This window comes from Lupinus angustifolius, chromosome LG09 (assembly GCF_001865875.1).
Source record: "Lupinus angustifolius cultivar Tanjil chromosome LG09, LupAngTanjil_v1.0, whole genome shotgun sequence".
NCBI lineage: Eukaryota > Viridiplantae > Streptophyta > Magnoliopsida > Fabales > Fabaceae > Lupinus > Lupinus angustifolius.
In genome coordinates this window covers 21,073,217-21,091,961 of record NC_032017.1, presented here as the reverse complement: position 1 = coordinate 21,091,961, position 18,745 = coordinate 21,073,217, and the positions used below count along the sequence as shown (strand labels likewise).

At 33.0% G+C, this 18,745-nt stretch overlaps 2 protein-coding genes across 6 annotated transcripts; one reads left to right on the top strand and one right to left on the bottom strand.

Moving 5' to 3' along the window:
* On the top strand, nucleotides 1,495-4,797 carry LOC109356830 (vesicle transport protein GOT1-like). 2 transcript variants are annotated; one of them, XM_019600392.1, is made up of 7 exons: nucleotides 1,495-1,619; nucleotides 2,007-2,075; nucleotides 3,206-3,297; nucleotides 3,406-3,486; nucleotides 3,579-3,676; nucleotides 3,760-3,841; nucleotides 4,358-4,797. In XM_019600392.1, the coding sequence occupies exons 2-7, from the start codon at nucleotides 2,045-2,047 to the stop codon at nucleotides 4,394-4,396; spliced, it is 423 nt and encodes a 140-aa protein (XP_019455937.1). In that variant the 5' UTR covers nucleotides 1,495-1,619; nucleotides 2,007-2,044; the 3' UTR covers nucleotides 4,397-4,797. The 2 variants fall into 2 exon arrangements, with proteins under 2 accessions (XP_019455937.1, XP_019455938.1); XM_019600393.1 differs by lacking the exon at nucleotides 1,495-1,619 and adding an exon at nucleotides 1,882-1,905.
* Nucleotides 5,189-16,841, bottom strand: LOC109356933 (rho GTPase-activating protein 7-like). 4 transcript variants are annotated; one of them, XM_019600578.1, is made up of 23 exons: nucleotides 16,252-16,841; nucleotides 15,125-15,161; nucleotides 14,866-14,942; nucleotides 14,383-14,453; nucleotides 14,230-14,308; nucleotides 13,694-13,838; nucleotides 13,364-13,483; nucleotides 12,826-12,903; nucleotides 12,335-12,390; nucleotides 11,829-11,898; nucleotides 10,993-11,080; nucleotides 10,389-10,632; nucleotides 9,808-10,029; nucleotides 8,821-9,153; nucleotides 8,424-8,473; nucleotides 8,210-8,270; nucleotides 8,037-8,120; nucleotides 7,267-7,380; nucleotides 7,009-7,175; nucleotides 6,802-6,871; nucleotides 6,263-6,466; nucleotides 5,613-5,829; nucleotides 5,189-5,577 (listed from the first exon to the last, which is right to left on the bottom strand). In XM_019600578.1, the coding sequence occupies exons 1-22, from the start codon at nucleotides 16,303-16,305 to the stop codon at nucleotides 5,644-5,646; spliced, it is 2,610 nt and encodes an 869-aa protein (XP_019456123.1). In that variant the 5' UTR covers nucleotides 16,306-16,841; the 3' UTR covers nucleotides 5,189-5,577; nucleotides 5,613-5,643. The 4 variants fall into 4 exon arrangements, with proteins under 4 accessions (XP_019456123.1, XP_019456125.1, XP_019456124.1 ...); XM_019600580.1 differs by having other exon boundaries at nucleotides 5,189-5,829; nucleotides 8,821-8,897; nucleotides 9,030-9,153; XM_019600579.1 differs by having other exon boundaries at nucleotides 5,189-5,829; nucleotides 8,424-8,468; nucleotides 8,816-9,153.

The window sequence follows — 18,745 nt, the reverse complement described above, 5'->3', positions numbered from 1 at the left end:
TACCTAACAAAAATCACATATTGTTCAATGTCATTTGGGTATGGTACCAAACATGTGGAAGAGGTTTAGGGCAAAAGACACAATTCTTGCCCTAAAACCATACCAAGAGTGGTTTGGTAAGATTGAATGGGATCTAACATTATATCTATGCTATTGGATCAATACATCTTGGAATTGTTCACATTACATGCTACCATACATGCAAGTCAGACATGTGAATGTTCCCGACTCGGACATAATTGCTTTAAGTGTGAGAATACATATGGGAAACAAAAAAAATACATGCAAGTTAGGACTTCAAGTTCTATTCCTCATATGTAGGTGCATGGATGAGAGGATCATAACTCTAAACAAACTAGATTCGATATGGAGCTACAAACATGTGCTTATTAAGCCACTCAACAATAATAGAAGCCACCACTATATTTTAAAATCGCATAATTATAATCTTTTTTTCTCTCAAGAGAGTGTATGTTTGGCAAAATGAAAAGAGACTACCATGCCTAATTTTTATAATTTTTTATTTAATTAAATGACACATTTTAATTAGTGGGGACACCATTAAGGACACAAATATGGATAGAGAATCTTTATTTCAGGAAAAAAAATACCATGTAGTTTTAAGATTCTAGTTTGTGTGTATGAGATTAATTAAAAGCCATAATACTGTAATTGAAAGCTTGTAATTTTATACTTAAGTGATCCAATAGGAATTGTTACAAAAATATATGTGAAACTTACTCAAATTTGTTAATCATCTAAAAAACATCTCTGTGAACTATTATGATTAAATATCATTTATTTCTATTTATTTATCTAACAACTAACTAATTAATTGGGGCAAATAATATTATTTGGTGAAAAATTAAAAAGCAAACATAAAGAAATATTTTTTTAGTTTTTGGAAATGTACTTAACAGTTTTCCACAAATCTGCTTTTAAAACCTACTATCCTCACTATAAAAAATAATAACCTCTCATTAATTTTTGTATGACAAGCTTATTCCCAATTCAATAGCTTATAACTTATTGTCTCAAAGAGCAATTTCATGAACAACTAGTAAAAGTAGCCTATTATTTGAAAATAAATTTTTTGAAATCTATATACCAACTCCCTTAAGTACCTTTACTAAATTATAAGTTCTCTGATTACTGTTTCATTTTTATCAAATTTTAGCAACTGAAATCTTAGACACAATGGAAAAAAAGTTAAGTAACTAATATATTTAATTAATTATCATATATCGAGATAAAAGATATTATCATTTTTGGGTTTGTTTACTAGTTTAGTTAGTTTTGATAGTACTAAAGGTATCCTTCACACACCCTTTTGACATTTGTGATGGTCAGTCGCAATATATATTGTTATCAGGAATCGAACTTTCGACTTCAAAGATACAGCGACACGCTGCCTTCAATGTGGAATGCATTCATTTAAAATCACTTAAATGTATGAGCCCCAAGCAATGCAACATATAAATTTGTTTTGCGTATAAAAGGAGGAAACTAGAATCTAAGAGATAAACACAACAGTTTCGGTTAAACCTCACTTTCCATTTCGCCATTTTCAATTTCCCCAAACCAGATCCGAATTATTTTGCGAAACCTAACACACTAAGGTTCGTTTTCTTACGATCTATCATTCCTTTCACCAATTCTACTTTCTGCTTCTGTTTTCCCCTTCATAATTTCACTAATTCTCATTTTTGTTTCGTTTTTATTTCTTCGATTTTAATCGAGATATTTATTAGCGCTATTTAGTTGGATCACTAATCGAGATATTCTGAACGTTTATCTTTACAATTCACTTACTCTGTTGTTAACTTCGAGATTAATATATTTTCTGTATTGAATTGTTACTAGTTGCTTCTACCAGGATATTTTATTGGATTTTGATTTTCTAAGGTGGTGATGTTGTGTTATGATGTTTGAATCAATTTCTGCACAGAGAATATGATGCTTATTAGTTTTATTAACCGAGTTTCTTTATTTTTCGTTTGATTCAGAGAAAGCAAGGTGATTGAGCATCTGAGTTGTTGGTAAAATGGTTTCGTTTGAGATGAATGATAGAAAGAGTAAGTGGAATATGATATTTTTGTTCTTAGATCAATGCTAATTTATATAAGTGATCTACCGTATTTATTTTTTGTATAATAGAAAAGAGATCTTACTTGTCTCTAGTGCTCATGTCTGAGAATATATATTCACAGTTAGCTATAGCTACATATACTACTTTCCTTTTTCCTACCTTGCTTATTTCTCGATGGTCACTTGAGGGTTAGCCTCGGCGCAACATTAAGATTGTTGCTTAGTGACAAAGATGTCAAATGTTCAAATCCTCGAAACTATCTCTCCGCTTGCTGAGGTAAGACTGCTTACATCTATCCTTCAAGTCCCTACTAGGTGGGAAGCCTCGTGCATTGGGTCGCCCTATTTTTTTTTTTCATCATTCAAAGAAATTGGTGGTTCAATTTATAAGATGTGTGCACGTAATGATGCCATCTATTTTTGTCATTGCCACAGTCATTAAATTTGTTGAGTATGTGGTTAACACCTCTCTGTGTAGCCTTGGTCCAGCAAGGTTCTTTCAACCATGTGACAATTTGTGCCTTGTATGTATTGTCAAGATGTGGAGCATGCTGTGTGCCTCAGTTCAAATTGATGCGAAGGGAACTTAGAGGAAATAAGAACATAATTTCCTGCCGAAGCTTTTAAGCAAGAAGCTAGGCATAGTAGACATGTTAGTCATTTTTATAACTTAAGTAATAATCCAACTCTGTTGTCAAAAGTAACAGTCTCAATAATGATAGTGGTTTTACCGAGTACTGTAGTGACATTGATTCTGTAAAAGTAATAACATTACCTAATAGAACTAATTGAAATCTACCTATAATGGAATTACTTTTTGCATTGTACACCATGGCTTTCCAACAGATATTTTCTAGAGGTTCTTGGAAGAACAAAGTTTTCTTGGGAGTTAAAATGTATATACTGTTAGATTTGCATAATAATATGATAGAGATTTCATGTTTTACTGCCTTTGTGTTGTTCTGTCATTCTGGTCGGCAGAAGTATTGTTTGGTTGAAGTGCGTATTAATTATTTTTCACATTACATAGTTGGTATATACTTCTGTCCAATTTGTCAACTTATGTACTATTTATTTCCTTATTATATTTAATGTATGTTGTTGGCCCATTATACAGAGATTGGATTAGGATTAACTGGCTTTGGTGTATTTTTCTCTTTCCTTGGGATTATCTTCTTCTTTGATAAGGGATTACTAGCCATGGGAAATGTAAGTTTCAGCTATTAGAGGCTTCTTGCTTAAGTAGTTGTTTCTTATTTGGTTATGCTTAATAGCATCTTTTCTGACACCATGTTATCTTTATGTGGCTCAAATCAGATCCTGTTTGTTTCTGGAGTGTCCTTAACCATAGGGCTGAAGTCCACTATGCAATTCTTCATGAAACGAAGTAATTTCAAGGTAAATTTGTTACATGTTTACCGTCTCTTTCACTTAGTGTGCTGTGTTCTCTTCATGGTAAATATTCTTCTCACCTTGTACTTTTCTTTAAGGGAACAATCTCATTTGGTATTGGTTTCTTCATTCTTATCATGGGATGGCCTATTCTAGGCATGATCGTTGAGGCTTATGGGTTCATCGTTCTATTCAGGTTTAGTGGAATTTGAAAGAAACTTTGTGTCTTTTACTTATGTTTATATGCTCAAAAAACTAATCTTGGATTATACTGTGCAGTGGTTTCTGGCCTACACTGTCTGTTTTCATACAGAAGGTTCCTGTTCTTGGTTGGTTGTTTCAACAGCCATTTGTTCGATCGGTATGTATATGTTATGTAATGGTTTTACCTGCGTTTATGTCTTCACAGAAACATCTTATACATTTACCATTGTGGATGATACCATATCAAAAATATTTGTTCATGAAAGTCATCAAGAAATCTTTAGTTGCTCTGGTTGATTGCAGCATCTTGAGTTTCATTAATAAATGTAAAAGATAATGACAAAGGACAGCAAGTAAAACCAACACTTACACAGCATGTAACTTATAATCTCATAGTACCAAAGCTGGAAAGAGAGCTTTTAGAGTGAGAAACCTTTTCACTTTTTCATTAAGAGTCTTGTTGAGGTACAAATGATGTACATTTATTCTTATCCAACTTTAGACCTGGTAGGACAGTGGAAGAAAAATCTGATGCTAGTATTTGGTTCTATGTAAGAATGATGCCATGTGGAAGTTTTCCCACCTTTTTCTATAAATTGAAGCCCTTTTCATATTGATGTACACAATATGGTGAACTTCAACATGAGCTTGCTAATTTTCTATCAACTTGCAGGTGTTTGACCGCAGTAGAGGCAAGAGAGTGCCCGTCTAAGACATGAATCTATGGAAGCATTATGTAGCTGCTAGCAAGTGCAGTTGTATACAAAATACTATCATTTGGAGACCCAACTTTGAAATGGGTTCACATTCTGATGATAGAAAATGATTTTCATTTTATCATGATAGTGATTTAGTGCAAAGGAAAATGATATTCATTTTACTACTTATTTTGGTTCGTTTGATTCTCTAATGGTTAGTGGAAAATCAATTGATTTTGGGAGTTGTACACCTCTGGGAAGCTTCACTGAGGAATATCATGGTGCCATTTGTTCACACACATCTTAGGAGTATAATGATTTTTTTGGTCATGTTAATGCAGCAAATGTGAAACTGCTTAATCTTTGTTTCTTTTCCTTTATTTAATTTCTTGAAATATCAACTTCTTACCCTTAATTCTTCTACTGTAATCTTTTGTTTCTTTTGGATCAATACGATTCCTTGAGATTGATGTTCATTCCCCTCCCGTTTTTTTAATTAACATAACCACTTTTGCTTTGTATTTTTTTCCTATCTTCCATGAACTTTATTTTTTGGTGTGTAATATATATAGTTAAACAATATCAACATCATATGGGACATGCTTAAAGGCAATAACCTACTTATATTTTAGAATACATGATGGTTGGACGTTAACAAATGAGGAAAGACAACTTTATTTTCACAAGCAAATATGTTATTTTCAAAAATGAAATCATATAAATCGGAAAATAAAATCACATAAAGTAAACATAAGAGGGAAAATGAAGATTCTGTTAGTGAATTAGGAACTGTAAATAATTTCATATCATCATCATAAATAATCTCCTAGATATTAAGTAACAACATAACATTAATTTTCCACATGGGTGACACATATTGGCAATTGCATGTTTCTCTATGTACAAAGAATTTGCCAAAGCAGAAATAAAATTTCCTCATTGTAGTTTTTTTGTTCAACAAATTTCCCCAAACTACTGACAAAGACATAATATATATAATTACACCAAACTCCAACCCCACCTAAAGACACAGGAATTTAATTCAGACATTAAAAAGTTAAATTCTGATGCATAATAAGGTAAGTTTCTTAATTCAACTCCAATTAACTTTCACTACCAAACGAGACAAGAAAAAAAAAACAAAGTTAAATAAAAACAGTACATGGACCATTATATGTGCAATGAGTCAAAGGATATACAACATATCAGCCAAAATTCTTCACCATGGATTTTATGAAGCAGTGCCGATTCGGCCAAGAAGTCAACTCCATGATGGTGATGATGGTTTATAGCCGAAGTCTTGCGAAGTTGTAGAACCATAATTCAAATCAAGGTTATGGAGCTGTTCCATCAACTGCGAACGCCTTTCCTTGAAAAAATCAAGACGGGTAGTTAACTCTACTAAGGTCGACGATGCTACTGATGGATGTCTTCCATATTCTGTCACCTGAAGCCAATGCTACTAGGTCAGTTCCTAATCATTTTGTAGAAGAAAAAATGATGCAGTATTGAAGCGTTTGGTTAAACGGCTTTATTAAGTGATTGTTCAATAAGTGATTATGACATGAGAGCTTTTGGCCTTCCCATATGATATTTTTAGCTTATTTGGAAGAACTTATTTAACAAGCTTATTGTAATAAGCTGAAAAAGGTTTTGTGAAGGTCATAAGCTCTTCCAAAATAATTGCTTAGTGCACATATGATAAGATAAAGTCAATAAGATTTCTATAAGCTCTCTCAAACGGCCGTATGTACTAGTGCAACAAATTGTTTATGACAATGTATCGGAAACTCATAATTCTGACAAATTGAATGAAATGATGTTAATAGAATATTGAGTAAGCCACTTTCCGAGGCACATTTCTTGATCTTGATTCTTACCTCTGCCGCCCTTGAGGTCGAGGGAACTGAGCCAGAATCAACAGCACCGAGCTCATTACCAGACATGCTCGTCGATACCTCGGTACTTTTTGAGTCACTAGGACTTGAGTCCATAAACTGCTTCCGAGAAGGCTGCCTACTACCATTACCAGCTGCCAATACTTGGCCTTTGATATTTCTCCAATCCGTGCTCAACAAACTCTCCTGTTGAAATGTAAACACAGTTTGTACCCGTGTTATTAAATAAGAGTGCCCGAAATCATAAATGAATACATCATTCAGAAGCAATGAAACGGTTTTCTCATAAAATTGAACAAACAGTAAAAACACAAACATCTATTCCTATTTTGCTTGTGTTAAGAGAATAAACTTTGCAGCAAAAAACAAAAAAAAAAGGTCATGCAATTATTCACACACTAACAAGAAGGAAGTTGAAGAAACAGAACTGAAAAACGTAAAATAGAGACAAACCAATCAAATAGTAATGCATACATCTATTGTTCCGAAAACCTTATTTATTAACAGACTATAAGACATACCTCAGTCCTTTGTTTCCTTTCATGGTTAACAAAAGCAAGGGTTGAATCAAAATCTTGCTGAAGAAATTTCCTGCACAAGCCAAATAAACTTATTACCATAGATTTCTTATCTTCCTTTTGTTTTTTTTAACATGAGATATAAATCCTGGTTTTAAATGTTGGATAGTACAAGCAATTTTTAAAGTTAATGCATGTTTGTGTACTTACTGCTGAGGGTGATTTTGGGTATGTTGGTATCGATCACCCACGTCAGTAAGTGAACCATAGTGATGTTGTCGTTGCTGGTTTAGTTGTTGGTGGAGTTCGGCAACTTTCTGCTTTAACCTGGCCACATCAGCTTCAGCAAGTGCAATTTCCTCCAGCTCAACCTTTGTCTTCACAGAGCAGTTTTCATAAGATTATGTGTACTAGGAAAGAAATTAAACGGAAACAATAATAAAAACATTCAGTAGAATATAGGAGAACCTTGGAATCCATGCCACGCGAAGTGGAAAACTGTCCTGAAGACATGCTCAAACCAACTTCCAATGCAGCTCTAAGATCTCTCTCAGCTTGCAATTGTTCTTGCAATCTTGATACCTTTAGATTAAAAAATCGGTGAGACTTTGTTAGTGGTGAAAAATAAGCAATACTTCAGACATTGTTGCGAAATAGCAGCAGGGTGCTAGCCAGAGTTGCAATCTAAGAAAGAATCCGCTTCAAAAGGAATAAAATCCTTTCAGATATTACTCCAAGGTTAAGTGTAATTAAGCAATAGGCATAAAATTGGACAAAAAAAGATATGGTATGATGTTTTGACATAAAAATTTGAGCTTTAACATGCTAGACAGAATATGAAAGAAAATTAATATTTTCAATGTCGGGCATGCTTCCAATAAAAAAACACTTCAAATTGTAATCTTAAGCCTCCAACAATAAAGGCATGTATTGTTTCCTTATTAAAATCAGTGTGAAGGAGTCCCACTATTTGCATCGCATCCCAAATTACAGCTTGCATAAATTGTAGTACAAAAGCAAAAGTCATATGGAATATATTTTTCGGCAGAATATTTCACAAAAGTTGTAGTACAGAATATTCTATCAGATTAAATAAACTAAAGAAACATAGTAAAAGTAAAGTTGGTTATGCAATGTCTAGAAATTACATGCCATGTTGAAAACAAACAACAAAGTGCAGAATAAATCAGCAAATCAAATTAATATTAGGAAGAGAAAGATATATAAATGAAGATTACATCTTGCTCAAGCGCCAAACGCCGCTCATGCAAAGCTTGTTTTCTTCTCTCTAAGCTTGCTTGTAAAATTGCATTGCCTCTAGCCTGTAATGAAAACATGATGAACTCCACCAATGATTAAGTATCTACATTATATAATTTGACATAAAATGAATTAGGAAAAAGGAATCTACCTCCTTTGCAATTCGGTGTTGCAAATCATTTTTCGCAATCTCTAGCCTCTGAATAGCAAGCCTAAAAACATAAAAGGAGCTTATTCACTTTCAAGGTTAGAAAAACGAATAAGAAAGGGGGAGTCATGTATGCCGTAAATCACATAATGCAAAGAGCTAGCGATAAATGTGTGCTAATGTGCTGCATTTCTTTTAATTAAGTTAAGTATCTTACTCCTCTTCTCCAGAAGAATCAACTGATTCCACTGATGGTGTCTTCCTCGGCTGCCAAAATAAGAACAAATTTATCATACGCCAAATTTGAAGATACAAACACTACAAAAACTGAGCAGGACATCTTAATTTTGCCTCCTATCATGAAAGCTAAGTATATCCACTTCTAACATATTAAGCCGGCATATGTGATTGACACCTCATTGTAATTGAGCACATTGTCAAATAAAAGTTTCATGCAATGAATTTCCGAGCAGAAAAATAAAACACTCCTATAAATAAATGTTAATTGTCAATGTGAATCTAATAACTTATGTTATACACTTATATATTCATGATGTGAGTCAGGTCTCCTTCAGAGTCGTTAGGATGTAAATGGTCGAAAAATAACAACTTACATTGCTCCTTCCCCAGAATGTTGACCGTTTAGAACTGAAACTATTGCTGTTAGCTTTACTAGTTTGCTTCGCATAACCTGATTCAATTCCAAGCACAGGTAAATGGTTTCCAGGGTCCATTGAAGATAAAATCTCACCCATAGAACGATAGGATTCAGTAGAAGGCAACAAGTTTGGAGTATCCTTCTGATCAACTGAGTTCTCATTACCCTTTGTTTGTTTGTTTTGCTCCTCAGACAGAGGGGTACTGGGATCAACATTTAGATTTCTGTTTCCAGTTTTAGCATTGTTTCCAGTAGAAGATCCGACATCAGAATCATCGCCTCCAAATGCCTGTCGGGGCACAAATGCGTTTAAGAGAGGAAAGGGAAGAAAGAACATTGCTATTTACAGTAAGATATTCAGATATCTCTCTACCTAGCATGATCAGAAGTATATATGAAGAAAAACATTTAATTTAAATGTATAATAAAACAAGTGAATAACTCTACCCCGATATCTTGGGTTTACTACAAATACTGTTCCTCTGTCATGAACATGACATACGCAAAACTCCCTTGCAATCGTAAAAATGCTACAACTAAACCCAATGCTGCCAGGTGTAAGAGATTTGTTTACTCGGCCATAATCATATAGGGTATGACTGACACTTGACTACATATAACTGCTTACTGAATCTGTTAGGCTTAACATCATTATGGAGTTGTAGCATTTTATAAATATGTGGAAGTTCTGTATAAAATTCATAATTAAAGGGAGATTTGCATAATAAAAGAGAGTAGAAACTGAATGTTATTCGTGTTGGGAAATTAGTCACACATCGCCTGTCTCATTATCTCGAGAATGATTAAAATAGATGTTGGGCTATTCCTCACGCCAATTGGTTTTGCGGTGGAACCTTTACAATCGGTTCTATAAATAAAATACAACATACATGAATGATAGGACCAGAAGAAGGGGGAAATAGTAGGCTGCATGAGAGATAACCTTGTAATCATAAAGATCACTTCCAGCATAACCACTACTTTCACTCAATTTTCCACTGTGTACACGTTCAGCGTCATCGTCTGTCTCTTGATCAACTTCGTTCTCTGCATCATGATAACCATTTTCTTTCAGATCTATATTATCATCATCAGTTGAATCTTCAGTCCCGCTGTTTTCAACCCGCGAATCTGCTGACATGGAACATCTCTGTATATTTTCTTCCTGAAACAACAGATAGAAACACACAAACGTTCAATTCTAGTTGCATATTAGCAACATATGGTACAAATGGTCAAACAGGCAAACCCTCTTACCTTGCTACACCACATTTGAATTTTAGAGAAATAGTTAACTCAATAAACCAATCCCACAGCAAAACTTTTACACAAGTTTGCACCTTTGATGCAAACAAAGGAAGAGATGTGAATGATAAAAGAAAAACTGAGCCTGATAGTAATTACAATTACGATACCTCAGAATGAACGCAAATAAATGCAGCATCAAAGTTGAGGTCACATACACTAATACACAGACATAAACTAATAAATCAAGATAATAGTGCTTAAGTGAGAGACTCTTACATCAAATATATTCTCATACTCCTCCAACAAAGTAGTGATAATTGCTTGAGCATTATTTGCAGCATTAGCAGCAGCAAGAAGCTGAGCTGAACTGTCGCCGTTGACATCGAACTCATCCTCCAGTTCGCATTCTCCAGCAAGCAGAGGCCGTAAAAGCAAGGGTGCCATACAAGCAGCAACAGCAGATGGAGTCATCCGATTCTCATGAGAATGAGAAGCAATTGTGTGCATCATCTTCAGAATTCTGCGAAGGTGGAGATAACACCCATCAAATTATATTTCCCGAATGTTTTCACATAAAAACACCTAAATATTCTAAAAAGACATCACATTTTTCCTTTTATTATTAATATGAAAGCATAAAAATGAATGAGAACTAAAGCTGCATATCAACTTTACAGCATGCAGACAGCAACATTATCACTAAGGAAAAGAGTGGAGAAACGAAAAACAACAGCCGGAATTATAAGAAATTCATTCTAGCCATGAAATACTAATACAGTACAGACAGATGTAAACTCATTCTAGAATGACATTAATGCAAATGGAGAAAACGGTAGAGATATATCATCTACCAGGGGGGGATGGGAGAGAGAGAGAGAACCTCTGTAATAAACGCCGATTTGGTTCTGGAAAGGTCTCCACTATAGCACAGCGCATTGCATTAAGCCTAGCTTCCTTGCGATCAATTTCTTGTAAAATAAAAAACAGTAACACCAGCATTAACTTCTGTATAATAGATTCACATCCAAAGAACGAGAACTATGCAACAAAACTTGGAAACAAAAGAGTTTATAGAGAAAATATAACAAAAACACTAGTCATATCAACATCCAAGGTATTGCATATCAAGACAAGATACAATAAAATTGAGGTGAGACGAAAGATGCAAAACCTTATATATGCTCATCATATTTGTGCTTTGACTAGAATAAAAGTGCCTATCTCACGCGTATGACATATCTAATTAAAGAAATGGCACTAAAGAGACTAACTCCTTTATACATTTCAATATTTAGCAATTCACCTTCAACATTAACATTTTTTAATAAGTTCACATATAGTTTTCAAATTTCAAAGATATTCCCTGCGAGAAAAGAAAACTGCACTAGATGACATTCAAATTTCAAATATTGAAATGTCAAGTTATCCCATAAGCGAAATTTATGCAAAAAAAAAACATAAAATAATCGTAATGCCAACCAGGATATTTCTTGTCACGAGTTATTTATCCAAAAAAATTGAAAATATTTCCACTTTCATCTCATAGTCTCCATTCTATAACCAAATGTAGATTGTATCGACACAAGTTTCTTTTCTGGCTTACAACAGAATCATATAAAATAAAAAGAGAAAACAAACACACTCAGCAGGACTTCGCAAGAATAACGTGTATGGGCATTCTAAAAACCATGTGGTTATAAAGAGAGCTAAACTTACTATAAGCCTCCAACAAAGCAGTACAGCATGAAGCTGGAACTGGAGATGAAGGCAGCTCCCGTAGAACATGCTGTAAATATACCCAATGGATTATCATTAAACAAAATGCATAATCAAGCCGAATATTTTTATAAATCGGTAAATCCAGGATCCATATTACATTAATTGTACCAGAAAATATCTGTTCCGAATAAGAGACTTGCTATCACTTGAAACTTATAAAAGGGTGCATGACTGGTTTCTGGCCTCGAGTTCAGAATATTTAAATATTAAAGAATGGGAAATTATCGGCAAAGCTACTGCTCACTCATACCAACTTTTACAAAGTGAACAACATTTAAGATTTGACTCTATGGCACTGAAGCCGTCTGAAGGCTTTAGCCAATGAGTAATAGGTTCTAGGTATAAAGAGGGTTTACTCCATGCTAAGTATTGTTAACGTATTGTTTGTTTCATTTTATATTCATATTCATTGATCACAAATTATCAAAACTAGTATAAGATACCTTAATACAGTCACCAACAACATGGGCATCCTCGTCAGAAGAAAATTCAGTCTTGCCTGGAAATATCAGTGAAAAATAAGGCATCGAGTTTCATGCATTGGAGGGAGGGGGTCAGCATATTAAACTTTGTTAAAGTCTTCATATTATCTTTAATGGGCTTTCATCGATAGAGGATAACTGATTCAAAAAGTGGCTCCATACTTCGAAATATGGAAAATGAAAGGCAATAAAGAATATATACTTCAAAAAAATGGAAATCGTTGGAAAAAAACATGATTGACTCAAATTTCTTTTTCCACTCTAAAAAATTCATTGTCGTTTTGGGTAATTTTTATTTATGAAGTATAGATCTCCTTTGTTACACATATTTTTTGCTCTTTGCTTGTCAGTACCTTCAAAGCCTAATGAAGTTGTCAACATTATATGTACATATAACCTACTATCTTCAAATGCACTTCGAATGATTAGGCATTTAAGATAATTGTCGGTACCTTGCTCATATTCTTGGACTCTCCGATCTACTTCTTCAACATCTGCAGACTGCCGCAGAATTCCTTCAACTTTAGTCCCTGCGAATGAAATGTAGTAAAATCATCAGAAACCCTAACTGAAGAATAGGGAGAACATATTTGCATTTAAAATTTTCATTGTTCCCATTGTACAGGCTAAGACATGCATTTCCAACATGGCTTAGCAGCATGATTTAAAAGACACTCAATATATTAAACTAAAGAAGTAAAGAGTTTTCTTCTTTTTTGATGAGCAAACTTAACTATCAAATGCAGTTAATACTTAAAGTTTAATCATGGGCTATTTGCCAAAGAGAGAAAGTCGAAGATATGATTTGTATTACATAAACAAAACACAAATAAAAACAAAACTCAAATAACATATATAACACACTCCTCATTGGAACAAGCTATTGGGAAAATTGAGGCATGACGTTTTCAACAAGCTGCTTATAGAGGAAATAAAACTTTAACGCCTAATTCCTAAAAATCGAAACATGGACCTCCATCAGTAACTTACCATTCTTCTCTAGAAACCGAAGAGCTTTTTCAAGGAAAGATGGACCTCCATCAATATCTTCTAGTGCTAGTAGAATCGGTCTTCCAACAACCAAAGACTTAACTAGACGTTTGTCCCTCCCTGGAAGCACAATACAAAATGTGAAAATGACAAAATCTTTTTAAATAAAAAATATGGACAAACTAAGATATAAAATCTTAATTTTATTTGGGAAGGACAAACCTTCAAAGGCTTTCAGAAACACGCCCAAAACAACAAAACCAATACAAATATTGACATACAACTAAAATAAGTTGATAAACTTAGATGGAATGAATAATGAGTACAAACATTGTTGGAAAGACCCTTCAACGGAATCACTTGTGTCATTACGAAAAATCCCATTGTGTCCCATTACAAGGGCAGCACTTGGTGCTTGTGCGAGAGCTTGTTCGAGAGCTGTCTTCCATTCAAACAAGTCGTCTGATGTCTCAGCCTGATATTTGAAGAAAAAAATGAGAATAGTAGAATTTATAAAGCCCACTAAATTAACATGGCTGCCATTTACTCGCCTTCTTTTTCCAACTTCTCTTGGAATTTACATTCTTTTAGAAAATACAAGCTACTGAATTAGAGTCCATTGTGGTTTTCCATGAATCTTTTCAATTTTCTATAGACAATGATAAATCAAATCGATCTCATGATTCTTCACGAGTCTATTCTCGTGAATCTTATTATTTCCATTTCCTGATTAAGTCCCGTCTTCTTCTAATATCTCGCCCTCTTTCATAGTATTCTTGTCTTGCTCCTTAATAAATTTTCTTTATTTATCTAAAAAAGTAGTTATAGTAGAAGTTCAACCCAATAATGCAGTAGTAAACAATCACCTTAAGGGTGAATGCACGACCATCACGTCCATCCGGGAATAATACTGTCAGCAACTTCTTGTCTTCTCTAACAACAACACTGGAAAATAAAATACAATTTTAAAACAGGTCACCGAAATTTACAACTAAAAATAGTCAATTTATAATGCATACCTCCCTGAATTGTTCAAGTCGATACCACCCAGTGTCAGGTTTACTTCACCACCTCTCTGTGGAAGGGCACCCTACATGACCAATCAAAATAAGACAATCATGCATAACGGCAACAAAATTAACTCCGATATGTTGAGTAAAATAAAAGAACTAAAAATAATTAAAGACTTTAATCACGTTATCCACACATCTAAAGGTCTAAAGTCACATCTTACCCTCTAATAACAAACATGGAGCAAATAAAGTGCCATTTTTCAGAAGCAAATGAGCACAAAGTATATTCGTAAAAAGGAGTCCATATATTGATTACTGTAATCAAATACTCTACTTTATTTACAAAATCATGACACATCTCTATCAACTTATCTGAGATCAGAATCGTGGAGAACAACAGAAGAAGGATTGAACAAAAAAAGATAAAGCAGTATCCAAGTAAAGATGAATAGATGATGAAAACAATGGGGAAGATTTGATGATACTTACAGGGTCGTTTTTGAAAAAAACCAATGATGTGCGTGTGAGTATAAACCATCGCTTTTTCCAAGACTTCCAGCCTATTCCTACAACAGAGAGAACGGCAAAACATAGATAAAGTAAAAAAAATCATTTAGTTATTAGAATATAAAAAATACCACCCGAGAACAGAGGAGCCACAAAATTAGTGAAACCTCTTATATCCTCTCAAGGAAGTATGCAAAATAAAAAAAATCAAGGAAAACGGATACGGATTACGGACACCAACCTTTAGATGATATGAAAAGTGGGCCACTTTTGAAAACCTGCAACATATTAACATGTAAGTAATCAATAACACCTTGTGATTATAATTAATTTAACCAAAAAAACTAATTGGGAGAAGGTTCTCATTCAATTTGCTTGGTGTAGAGGATGCCTTATCCTCCCACTCGGGATTCGGTTGCACTTTTCTTTTTAATTGATAATTTTTCAAAGAAAAAATCGACTTTTTCAATGACAGGTCTGTGTAAGTTGTAACAAATCAAAATCAATTATAAGTTTTCCTTTTTGCTATATTGCATAGTTAGAAATTATTAACGTTGCAAGTTACATATTAGGGGGGGAAGTGGGTGAAATTCAAATGTATCCAGCGAGGCTATAAAATATTATAAATAGCTCCTTTAAACGGAACAAATTACAAGAATTTCCCAATGTTATACAAAACACTACAAATCATAACATTTATAACATATATAATCGTGGTCAATGGAAATATCGCAGCAACAACCAAGCCTTAATCTCACTAAGTGGGGTCAACTGACAGATCGCCACACAAAAGGAAATCAGAGAACATTGGCCGTAAAACAATCATTCAACAAAATGTCAGGTAGACTAACACGTCAAAACAGTCCAACGGAAAGGACCATGGTCAGCTTGATTAATAGTTACATAAACAAGGAAAGATTTGCTATATTGCCATTAAATTTAAACTATATTGCTTGCATAAGTTGGTTAATATAATACATTTTCATAGCAATAAAATAACAAAAGCCTAAAACTTTCGCACCAAAATTCACAGGAAACCAAAAAAAGCAACTATATTTAATGGGAAAGTCTTGACTGGATCAAGCTAGTTAATTGTTTCGATGTTCAAAAATTCGAACTTCTTAACAACCAGTAAAATTAACTAAGCTAAATACCAATATACTCAGCACATAATTCCTCATAAAATTCAATTCAACGGTTAACAAGGAAAACAATCCACCAATACCAAAGTCAATTTTGTTCACTATTTTCATAACACTTTCAAGGAAACTAACATAACACACTTCAAATGCACATAATATTTCAAGCAATAATAATCATCTACTACAAAATTCACAACCTTTGGAGCTGATTAAGGGAAAGACATACTGTATTAGAAGCACCAGGTCGAGGTCGTTCGAAAGCTGCTAAAGAAGCAGACATTTCCCACACACAAAGCTTATCAATGAACAACCACCATTACCATTTGTCACTCACACTTTTACTTCAAAACCCAAAAATAACTAAAATTGAACATAAATTATCAACATATTGAAAACCCCACAAAATCAATCCCATTTCTCCATTGAGTCAACCCATCAAGAGATCCACAGAGTGAAAGAGCTTCAAAAACAACACTAAATCCCTAAGATCTGAACCTCAAAAGCTAGAACCTTTCAACACTTGGGGTTTGATGGGGTGAACCAAAATCCAAACTTGATTCTATCCTCACATAAAACACAACAAAATCAACCCCTTCTATTCTGAGTTTTCCTATTTATTTTTTTATATTTAAATTTCTATCACTTTCAGAATGATTTTTCTCGTAGTTTCCGATTGGATTAGAAAATACAAGAGTGGTTTGAAGATTGTTGGGGTTGTAAATGTAAAAAAATAATGAGAAGAGAAAGGTTCTTTGCTTTTCACCTACTTCTACTTGGTAGAGAGAGAAAGTGAGGGATAGAGAGAGAAAGTGTTATGTTGAGTTTTTTTCCTCTGTAGTCTTGTCGTGTAATTTTCCTATGAGAATGTGCCACGTCATCAAACATCACTGAGTTTAAAACTTTAAATGTTTACCTAAACACCTTCCAAAAATTAAGATGCATGGTTGGATAATTTAATGGATTTAATATGTATATACTGACAGTGTAAATATTTTTTACACACTGTTAATTAATCATTCACCGTTGATTTATTAACTACTATTGACTCTTAAACAAAAGTAATACAAAACAATTATGGATAATATGCTGACAGTGTAAAAAACTTTAAAGAGTGCACATATTTTAAAGCTCTATTGTAATTCAAATTCATTCACCTCTTCATTTTATTTAATTTTTTATCTGCTCAAAATAAATGATTCTGTTCATGTGTTTCAATGTAATTTAGGGAAATAAATGATTTTGTCGTTTTCTATAACTTCTCTTATACATTATTAGGTTATTATATAACATTAATTGCAAGGGAATATAGTAGAATTAGGGTGAAGAATGTGACTAGAGTTGAAAATTGTGTTCGATTGAGAAGTGAAAAGGGAAGATTTAAATAATAATTTGATAGTTATGAAATTATGCCATCTTGATATTTTATATTTGCCAACATATAATCTATTATTAAATGATATATTGACTGTATATAAATATATATTGTAACAGTAAATAAATATTACATTTTTTAAGAAAATATGTGAACTAACCAAAATTATGAATTGGGTTGGCTCATAATTGCGTTGAGCTCTCCTTTCTAAAATATCCTTCAATATACATTTATTATTTGTTAAAAATACAACATTTTTTATATTACCAAATATATTTTTTTCACCTTTTGGATAAGAACTAATATTATTTGGGGATTCATGGTTGCTCCTGCCAATAAATATTATTCATAGGAATCAAAATCTTGACTTTTTGTATATTATAAGGATTTGGCCTTACACAACTAGACCAACACCCTTATTGATATACGCTTCACACATTATACTACTTCAAAAATATATAAATATAAATATAAAAAATAAAAAGTTAGAAAACCCTTTTTTTCTCTCTTCCTTAAGGGTGAAAACTTAAATTTGGTTAAAGAAGAATTGAAATTTGTAAAGGAATCTATAGAGGTATCTGGAATAAAAGAAGATGGAGATAATAATGTAGGGAACATTTGGCAGCTATAATTCCACTACTCCGTGATTTCCTCTCACATCATCACCTCAACAACACCCATTATATACACCACTTTACTTTTCTCTCCTTTTTTTAGTTTTTTTTGTTTGACACATGTATCATCAGATATAGACAATTATGTTTGAGTCGGGAACATCCACAAGTATGTAGAGTTAATTTTCTCGGTAGATATTTTTTCATTCACAAAACTCAAAACTGAGATATTGCTTGAGGGAAATCAAACATGTATTACTTGAACTAAGCACTCGATGACTTTTTTTTTTTAATTTAGTTTAGAAAAGGATAAAAATGTAATTTGTGATGAAAGATATTCAAACATCAATTAATAAGATCATTAATTTGCCTATCAAATTAATTAAATTAACTAATAATATATGTCAAGAAAGATTCTCATATATCCGATTTAAAGTCAAATGTTCAATCTTAAAAATAATACTTACTATAAGATAATTACACACTCCAAAAAATGTTAATTTTATATACACATAATAATGAATAAGAATATATTCTCTTTGAAAAAAACTAATACAAAAGTGTTGGGCATTTTGTAATGTTCTATTTTTGTCCTGTTTGTTACCATATTGTTTCATACTAATATGACATTTGTCATCATTATGGTCAAAGTATTGTAATTAATTTCAAGAAAACAAACTTAATTAAAAATTTAAGAACCTAATTAATTTGGTTGATTTTATTTTTAATGTTAA